Source organism: Pteropus vampyrus, unplaced genomic scaffold, assembly GCF_000151845.1.
Source record: "Pteropus vampyrus isolate Shadow unplaced genomic scaffold, Pvam_2.0 Scaffold15, whole genome shotgun sequence".
NCBI classification, from domain to species: Eukaryota; Metazoa; Chordata; class Mammalia; order Chiroptera; family Pteropodidae; genus Pteropus; species Pteropus vampyrus.
The window spans coordinates 6,422,834-6,432,920 of NW_011888796.1; the positions used below are offsets into that span (position 1 = coordinate 6,422,834).

General features: G+C 45.0%; 1 protein-coding gene across 1 annotated transcript in view; it reads right to left on the bottom strand.

Annotated features, from left to right (window-relative positions):
- PRKCH (protein kinase C eta) overlaps window positions 1-10,087 on the bottom strand; it is a 205,183-nt gene that overhangs the window by 69,963 nt on the left and 125,133 nt on the right. Inside the window, exons 8-9 of the mRNA XM_011386242.2 lie at window positions 5,240-5,625; window positions 304-425 (exon numbers count right to left, since the gene is read on the bottom strand). Coding sequence (XP_011384544.1) covers window positions 304-425; window positions 5,240-5,625 — 508 coding nt within the window. The remainder of the gene's footprint in view (window positions 1-303; window positions 426-5,239; window positions 5,626-10,087) is intronic.

The following is a 10,087-nucleotide window of genomic DNA, read 5'->3' on the forward strand; positions in this document are numbered from 1 at the left end:
AGACCATACTGTAAAAGTAGAGAGACCAAAATAAAAGGGGCTAGACTAATAAGATGAGTGGCAAAGAAGTCAGAAATAGATTAAAAGGTTTACCCAGAAGAGAGGACATTGTGTTAACTCTGTAGAAGTTTCAGCTGGTTAAATGGAATTCAGATGGTCTCTTTAAACCCTCAAGGATGACAGCAGAGCCTAAGATTGTACCACTGGATTTTATGCAAAGTGAATTCATCATATTCCATTCCCCCAGGCTCCCAACTGGCCAGAACTGACCTCTCCTCTCATTCTTACCCTACAAAGGCCTACCAGTTTCATCTCCTTCATGTCTCTTTGACTTCACTCCCATGACCACTGCCTTGGAGTAGGCAGGTCCAACAGACCACTGGTTCAGGGTCCTTACCAGGTCTGCTACCCGCCGTTTCCTCCTTCTGCAGACAGACACGAGAGAACACCTCCTCAAATGCAAATCTTATGTTGCTCCTTGATTTGCCAGATGGTTTCATCTCCACGATTGAGTGTAAGCTCCTTAACAGATAATGTCAGGCCCATTACGGCTTTGCTTCTTCATCACTATCCACATTTCCTCTCCTGCAATCCTGTCGCATCAAGTTATTTGGGTGTACCTAAGCCCATCATACATTTTAATTCTCTGTGCCTTTGCACTAACGTTACCTCTGTCTGGGAGGCCTGTCCCCTCCCACCCACCCTGTGACTGTAGGGCTCTTATTCATCCTCAAAACACAGTTCATACAGCCCCTCCCAAGGACCAGGTTATGACTTTCTTCTATCTCGCCGTGTTATAGGTACCTGTGTTTAGGATGATGCTGGGCTGAAAGTGACTAGGGGGCGGGTCCGCCTTTTGGTCTCCCCTGCATCTTCAGTCCCTGGCACATAAGTTCTCAGTAAACATTTACCGAGTTGAATTAAAAATGCAAAATAGGTATAATATTACCATTCAATACAGAAACAGCCCATGTCTTTAGTGGGTAGGGTCCACTTTCACTATTTAGAGACCACTCAGGCTTGAAGACTGGCATCTAAGGTATCTGTATCTTTAACTTGAAATGACAAAAGAAAGAAAACAGCCTTGTGCTTTCCCTGAAGCACACTTGTATCGCTACCAGCACATTTTTCTACATTGGTTGATAAATGTTTCTTAAAGCTTTGATTATCACAGATAGGCACCTCTGTAAGTTTAAGGTGGAGATGATTTTCATAAAATGCCACTGATTTAACACCTCAATGGTAAAGTGGAAGTATAATCATTAAACGCCAAAACAAGAGAAGCTACGCTATTTCAATTGCTTGTTTCAAACATAACCAATTTTAAATATATGCTCACTTTTGCTCCCTAAATGGCCCCCGACTCGGCTGCTAATTCTGCCTTATCATAGCAGGTTTCACTGTTCAGAACCGCTGGCAGCGTGCTAACCCTAGCTCACATTCCACTGACCCTGTACACGTCTACTGTCCCCTCCCAGCCCAAGGCCCCAGTCCCTGCAAGTGCCACAGTGCAGCCACTGATAGCTGTTAGGGGACCCAAAACAGGAACTTTGTTTGTGTACAAACTCGGGGGAAAAAAAAGATAACACTTATAATGCTTATATCTTGTAAGGAAGATCTGACACACTTTGCTTTGACACCTACAAAGTAAAGTGATCTTCTAGCCCACTTGACTTCTCATATCTAGGATAGACCACCTGACATTCATGTAAGGCAGTGGTCTTTAACTGGGGAGTCTTCCCCGCCGGGGACATTTGGCAATGTCTGGAGACATTTTTCGTTGTCACAAGGGAGGTGCTGCTGGCATATAGTGAGTAGAGGGTGCCGCTAATCCTACCATGTACAAGGCAGCCCCTCATAACAAAGGATTACCCCACCCCAAACATTAGTAGTGAGCAAATGACATCACACTACACAAATAAGGGACATTTTCTTTTTGCTGGGAAGGTTGAGAATTCACTAGCCATTTGATTATTAAAATTATTAGACCTGTTGGTGAGGGTCAAGGGGGTGGGGATAAGGTTCTGAGACAGGTGGGAGGAAATTTCCTGCTTCAGATCTGTCCTGAAGCCCAAGTATGGAGGGACAAACTGAGTCAACTGATCAGGCCCTCGATTCCAAAGGCTTTCGGAAGAGAAACTTAACTAGTCTCTAGGTCAGCTCCACCATATCTGTTCCCCACTTTGTTGGTTGTGTCGAACTCATCTTGAACCACACCTTTCACCACTGGCTAGAAGGTCTGGGCTTGCTGTGGGCATGTGCTAGCTCCTACTTCACAAGGAGACCAGGGCTCAGTGCTCCCTCGGTGTGAGGAGGTGAGAGGGGAGGGAGACACGGTCTGCTGCACAGAAAGGGAAAAACAGGTGTTAGGGGAAAAGCAGAGTTTTGCTGGAAGGGGTTTCCTTTTTTGTTTTGGTTGGGATTACATGTGACATCATTTTAATGTTTAAACTACCATACACCATAAGAATGGAATTAAGACTCTGGGAGGAGGTCCAAGATTCCCTCCATAACACCTAAATGATAAATCATTCTAAAGAAGTGGGTAGGAATGAGCTTGAAATACATACAGTGCGCTCTTTTGCTCTACAAATATACTAAAAGTTGGCCGCCTTGCACAGAAAGCAAACAGGAACTCCGTGGGTGGCCCTGAAGAGAAGACTGGACATGCCAAGGTCCTCCCGCAGAGTGGAGAGGGTCTGCAAGGTATTAGCTGACAACCAAAGGCAGGAAGAGCCAAGTCAGCCTCAATGGCACAAGGGTTAATGTGGGGGGTGGGGGCAATGTCCCCACGGCCTTGTGCTGGGCTGTCAGTGAAGAGACCAGTCAACCCAACAGGACAAGGAAGACTACGAATAGCAAAGGTGAACAAGGGAAGCAGGCTGGGCTGCTGTTCTTCTCATTACACCTCCTGCTTTGGGTGCCCGAAGCCCAGTGGTGGCAGGGAACCATTACCAAGCAGAGACAGTGCCAACAGCTTAGACCTCCTCCAGGGAAAACCATGACTCCACACCACAGAGCTTCATTCGTCATGGGGCCCAATCTGACCCTTGCCAGTCTGACCCTGGCAAGCCTCAGATACGCAAAAGGAGATTGCACACAACCCACGAACTATCTAGTCAAACCCGGGATGAGGGGGCGGGTTCTGTGCAAGCTGTAGGTCACCAATGATGACTGCAACAAGTGACAGCGAGGCCGGTTGCAACTGAATAACCTCAAGCTCAAAAACATGCCAACGCTTTCAAGCCCTCTGTCCCACCAAGCATCCTGGCAGTCCTACCCAAAAAGAGCGAGCCAAAGGAACAGCATGAACTTCAGGTTCTCTTATTTCCAACTCATTTTCACGGCCCTGTTTACCACAGAATGTTGGAAAGCCTAGAAGCTCAAGAGGAGAGAGGCAGAGGTCCCAAATAATCCCCCTAGAAACCCAAAGACTGGAGATGGCCTTTGTGCGTTTTGTCCCCAGATGGAACATTATTAATAGCTGGGAACATGCCCAACTGGGAAACACCATGTTCTGGCTCATTTTCTATTTTGATCTGAGCCAAAGGCAAACTACAACAAATGACCCATAAGCAGACCAAATTGTATTTGTGGCAGTCATTGCTCAGGGAAAGGAGAAAGCCTAGTTCCAAACATATAACATTTCCTTAGGTAGTTCCTAAAAGGCCACTACATGCATATAGTGGAAAACTGCCTTTATTCCTGCCTAATGTCACTATTCTCAGCGGTATACATTCCAGAGGAAGCACATTTCTACTTTTGGGATAACCGAAATGACATAGGTTATTCAGCTGGACGACCCGGTTAAGAATCTACGGTCTGACTCTTGCCTGTTGTGTGACCTAGGGCAAGTTATTGAACTCCTCTGGACCTCAGTTTCCAGATTTTTAAAATGAAGATAATAGTATCTATACCTCCCTGGCTGGCTTTGGGTATTAAATATTTCATTCAACACGTATTTACAAAATGCCAGAATGTGCAGTTCTGTAGACATCGGTAATGAACATAAGCACTTAGAAAATGCCAGTGTCTCAAAGGATAGAAGCCGCCACCACTGCTGTTTCATTCTTCAGCCATCCATTCTGCAAAGCTGATACCAGTTAGGCTCTAAGAACCCACGAGCCACCCTAAGGCATTAACAGGGGCCTCTGCAGAACCCTCCTCCCTGCAGAGGGGAAAGTCTCCCCGCTTTTTAGGCTCTACTTCCCTTCTCCTCACCTGACCCACCACCACAGGGACACTTCCCCTTCCCCGGGAGGTCACTGCCGCTCAGAGCACAATGGGAAATGCTGCTTCAGAGGCCATGTGTGCCTTCTCTTTCCCCAGGCCATCTGCTGGCAGCAGCTCAGCAGACAAACGGGCCTGGCCGCCACTGCCAGATGCTCACTGAACACTCAGGAAAGGAAGAGAGAGCTGGCGGGGCAGGGATCCACGCGGAGCTGGAATCCGCACAGGGCTGTGCAGCGGGGCGGGGCAGGCTCCCACCCACCATGTGCACAAAGCCAGCTCGAGGGTCACTTTCTGAAGGTATATCGGCTAACGGGTCCCTAATGGAAGAACATAGGATTTCGGTAGCAGCGTTTATCCGGAAAAAAATCAAAGGTTGGCAACCTTCCTAAAGACTAGGGAGCTATTAGCTATCAAGCCAGAATTAGAACTCTGAGCTCTCACATACTGAAGGTTGCAGTGTAGTCACCTGCCTGATGAAATTCTGAAAGATTCATTCCAGGGCCACATGACTATCTTGCTATCTTGTCTTCTGTCTCTATCTCATACACATACACATACACACACTCCTTTGCTATTATTTAATATGATGATAATGGAGAAAATCATAGAGAGAAAAGAATGTTCCCTTGCACTCATGTTGCAAGGTGATTTGCATAACATAGTTTAAGTATGATTTAAGCACACTAAAATCATTTTGCACAAGCTATGTAAACTGACTGCATTTAGTTCACAAGATTCCTAGACCCCCAACCTTCAAAGGTAGGATTTCTGCTTTGCTGACTGACACTTGTGGAGTGGCTTCTTTAGGAAAGCTATGCCCCTGCCAGGAACCCCGGTGCCCTGCTTTGTGGACGACCCTTGGAGGCTGACATCCTGCAGACCCCGTTAGCAGCCGTAGCAGCCGGATGTACTGAGGAAAGAACCGACAGGTCGAGGAACAGGTGGAAAGTGAGAACACTGGGCTTCGGGCCCTGTAAAGGGAGTGTCTGTGCATCCTGCGGCCCACCTGAGTGTGGCAAATCGCAAATGCAAACTTGAGTATTCCCCAAAAAACGAGGCTCTGCAGTGGCTCATCTCTCCAACTTGGCTCCAGGTCCTGCTGCACAGAGGCAGTTCCTGGGCCCGGGCACAGCGCGTCTTATGTTTCCCAAATGGAAACCTTTGCTTCAATAAACTGGGTCTCTGAACAAAGACTGAATGAAGCATCTGACCAGTATTTACTCGGCCACTCCCCCTCCCGCTATTGCGGAGTCTTTGTTCTTCTCTCTCTGGGCACTCGGCTGAGGGCTCCAGGAGGAGAGCCAGAGTGGAGAGCCCCTGGGAGCTGGGCGTGAGGGGACTCGGATTCCAGGCCATAAATGCCAGGAGGCCCAGCTGCTGACACAACAGGCCCTGATGAAGATGAAAGCAGTGTGAAGGAGATTTAACCTGAAGGAGCAGAGAAGGCAGCATCCACCAGGCCTGCATCCCAGGATGGCTTAAAAATGCCTCCCACCCCCACTGTTAAAGAAATATAACCACATTACCAAATTGGTAAATAGAGAAAAGGACAAAAATCGCCCGTAATTTTACTAGCTTCATATAGTTCCTGCTAGCTCACTGCCATGAGTTCCTTCCAGCCGTTTCTTTGCAGGAGTGGCCAAGTGTGCCAGTTCAGCTTGGGCAGAACCTGATATGGATACATACCAGCCATCATCGTAGATTCTGTATTATTTCCTGGGCTCTAATCTCCCGGTTCCGGCATTTACCACACTGAATTTGAGGCAAGTGACCTGACTCCTCAGTGCTTCACTTTATCGCTCAGCAAAAATGAAACTGTACTTATCTCACAGGGCTGTTGTAAGAACGGCCTGCTATAAAAAATGTACATTAGGTGCTTGTGACTGTCTGACACATAATCATTTAACTGCTTAATACTCGATTATTTCTTTACTAGCTAAAAATCTTCATCAAATACTATATTAAGTAAAGTTTTACTGCTGAATGCTGAAGTTGTCACTAATATTTTTCTCTTATAAATAATCCACTGAAAATTAAACATCTTTATATGTAACATTTATTTTATATTCTTTATGTTGTTTTCTTTGGCTAGATTACTGGAAATAAAATCAACGGATCCAAGAGTATAAACGTTTTTATGAGTCTCAATTAAGATTATCAAATAATTCACAAACTATTAGGACTTAAATGTTATCAGAAACTCATTAGGATGCCAATTTAATGATATACTTGCAAGTAACATGCTATTATGAAAAAATCGGAGGCAATAATTTATGGGCTCATAATCTTATGTAGTGAACTCAATAAATTAATTTGTGAAATTTGCTTATCTTTTTGCTTTTTCCAAGAACAAAAAGAACTTCAAAATTCCTACTTTGGGGGTGTTTACTGTACTCTCCATGTGGGGTCTGTGCTGGCCACTGGGGAAACCCCAGGACAGTTTTCTTTAGTGTGGAAAAGAGGCAGTCATCACCACAAAAAGCTTACTCGCTTTTGAATATTTTTTCTGCACTCTCTCTTTTGGTCCTCACAGCAATCCCATTTTCATTTTAACCATGAGAACTTTAAGGCTCAAAGGAATTTTCAGGTAGGCTCAAACCATTCAGACAGAGTGTTTTCGAAATTAAAGCTGGAAGAACTCAGGTGTTCTGTTTCCAAGGGCAACGCTGCTTCCCCGCCAGTGGGTTGGAGGGCAGCCAGCACAGGCTGGAGTTGCTTAAGCAGACACTGATTCAGTGGCCTAAATGTGGTAATACGACAGCATGTGGACCACCGTGTCAGAGCACAGAGCCCGGGCGCTACAGTCAGCGCTACAGTCAGCCTGACCAAGAGTCGAATCTTGTCTCCACCACTTCCAGACTAAGAGACCCTCTCTCTGCAAGCTACTTTCTCCTTTCCTCTGGGCTTCAGAGATCCTCAATCCACTGGGCTGGACGTGGGAGGAGTGCCACTTCTGCAAGGGTCTCCACAATGAAGTGAGACTTTGCAAATGCCTGGGAGTGACTCTAACATGTCGCTGCTAAACTCCTCAGGGTACCTGTTACAGTTCGGCATTACACACAAGTTAGCATCTCATTTTAGAGGCGGTGGCCTGCCAACTCAAGTAGCTAAAAAGTAATGATCTGCCTCCTGTAATTTCTCAGAGCAACTAACATTTTTCTGTTCTTTAGAGTTTTTCGACAGTGAATGGCGATAGTCACGGAGCATTTCTGACAGATGGACAGATGCACAGCTAGTAAGTGCCAGGCATATTATGGAGCCTGGTACCTTGTAAATCTGAGAGAATGCACAAACTATAGCAAAATGAAAATTGTATATCTCTATCTCAGCATGAGCAAAACTCACTTGATTCTTTTGTTTCCCATCACTTTGTTTATCAACTGGACTTAGGGCAGGGGAAATCCCCTTTGTCCTTTGCTTTGGAGATATCTGCTGCAAAACACAAGTTCTAAACCCTAATGTCAGTTTTATCTCCTGTAGAGGAAAACAAAATTCACCTGGCAGTAACGACTGCCACCTTGTGGCCACATATCAAACTTTCACCAGGAAAAATAGATTGCCAATGCTAAAGAAGGCTTAACACGAATACCATGGAAATCCCACGTGGTCACTAATATTTTGGTATATTGTATAATTTATATTTTCTTGAAAAATTCTGCATTGTATAAGTTGTTTTCACTGGGCTCCCAATCCATTCCAGGTTAATTTCTTGTTCTACTCTACTCAATAATGCACTCTAATTGTTGGTGACACCTCTGACTGCTTCTATAGAATCACAGGGACTTTCTTTTGTCGGTGAAAGTCCCCTGGAGTTGAGCATGAGACACTTATTTGTTTATTCAAGTAACTTGAAACAACAGCCAATGCATGACCAGACTAGGCTCACTAAATGTCTATCAACTGTCTGACTCAAAGGTTATCAGTTGATTAAGATCATCTAACTTAATGTCACAGGAAACCATTTGCTCTTTAGCTCAGGCCCTGGGAAGATGACCTGAGCTGTAGCTGCCCTGCCATTTGATTTATGGTATGAGCAGGAAGCTCAAACTTGAAACACAGGTAGGTGACTGGTACCACCCACCAAATGGTACCATCCTTCTTCACAAGGGTGTTTCAAGCCCGAGCTATCACCCCACTCCTCTCTGAGAAGACAGCTGGATGGGGTGGGTGAGGCTGGGGAAGGGCTTTGTGTAGGCAAAGCACAGATCACAGGAAATAGCATTTCAGGGCTACTCAGGTAGAAGTGGAGGACAGTCAGAGCTGGAGCTCCAAAGGAACCACAGACCTCAGACACGAGAACAGAGAATCAGGAACAAGGTGGCAGGGGCAGCGAAGACAGCAGAGAATCTAGTGCTGTCTGGAGGAGACACAAAGCATGAGGAAGAAGGAGCACAGGAGGAACCACGGCATAAGAAGCTATTAGCTGACCCCCCAGCTCTTTCCAACACGCTTGGACAGCATAGGAGCACATGCTGTGCATCCCCTTTATATATCCTCTTGTCTCCCAGGTTCCAGTCTTCCATGCCCCACCCATTCGCCAGGCTGCACATGAGTCCCTTCCAACAAAGATTTGAACACAAGTGACCTTTAAACACATGCGAATGCTCAGCCTCACTCACAGTCAGAGAAATGCAAATTAGAATGCTGAAGAAGCCATTTTTAAATCTCTCTGATCATCAGAATGACAGAGAGCATGCTGTTGATGGGAGGGTGGGGGGAATCGGCCTTCTCACACATGGTCTGAGAGTATGAATTTAGAAATTCAGCCAGCAAGTGGTAAGAGCCTGGGCTCTGCAGTCAGACTGCTTGGCGTCACAACCTCCGCCACCTGGAAGCTAAATTTCTTTGCCTCAGTTTCCTCATCTGTAAAATGGGAGTGATGGTAATGGAATGTACTTCGCAAGGTTACTGTAAGGCTAAAGTGAGATAATACAGATAAATCACTTAGAACGGTGCCTAGTATAGATGGTGAAATGTTAGCTATTTTTAACCACTATGGGGGAGAGGTCCAATTGGGCCCAAAATTTTAAATGCTTATACTTCTGACAAAGCAATACAACTTCTAGTAGTGTATCACATAGAAATAACAGCACACTATGTAAAGATAGAAGCACAAGGGTACTCACTGCCACATTGACTTAAAAGACCAGGTACAACCTAACATATAGCCACAGGAAACCAAGTTAAATAAACTGTGTCATAGTCTTAAAATGCAGCCATTAAAAAAACGAGGCAGCTAGGTATATACAAATATTAAACAATCTCAAAGATATATTATTACATTTTCAAAAAAAAAAAGAAGGTATAGAATGGTGGGCAATGTATAGTACCATTTTTAAAAAATAAACATGAATGCATATATGTGGCATGAATGTATGCTGTCATGCAAAAAATTCTTTGAAAGGCTACACATGAAAGTAATAACAATTGTTTCTTTCAGAGAAAGGATATGGATATTTGGAGGATGCTTATATTATCTATTGTAAAAAAATTAGTTTTATAGTTGAAAAGTACAATCTGATATGTCATTTCTCTATTTAAATTTCCTCCATTTGCTCGAGACTAAAATCCATGCTTCTTAACACAACTTACAAGACCCTTCACGGGCTGGTCCTGGCCACCTCTGCAGCTTCAATTCTCGCCATACTTCAACCTCCATACTTCACGCACACTGAGCTATATTCACATCTCATGTTCGCGCTCTCTGCTACACCTGTGCATATGCTGTTACCCTACATAGCACATTCACCTTCATTCTTTTTGCCTAATTCTAATTCACCCTTCTAGTTCCAGCTTTGCTGTTACTTTTCCTGCACCATCCTGAACCAGGTGGGATGTCCTGCTCCTGCTCCCA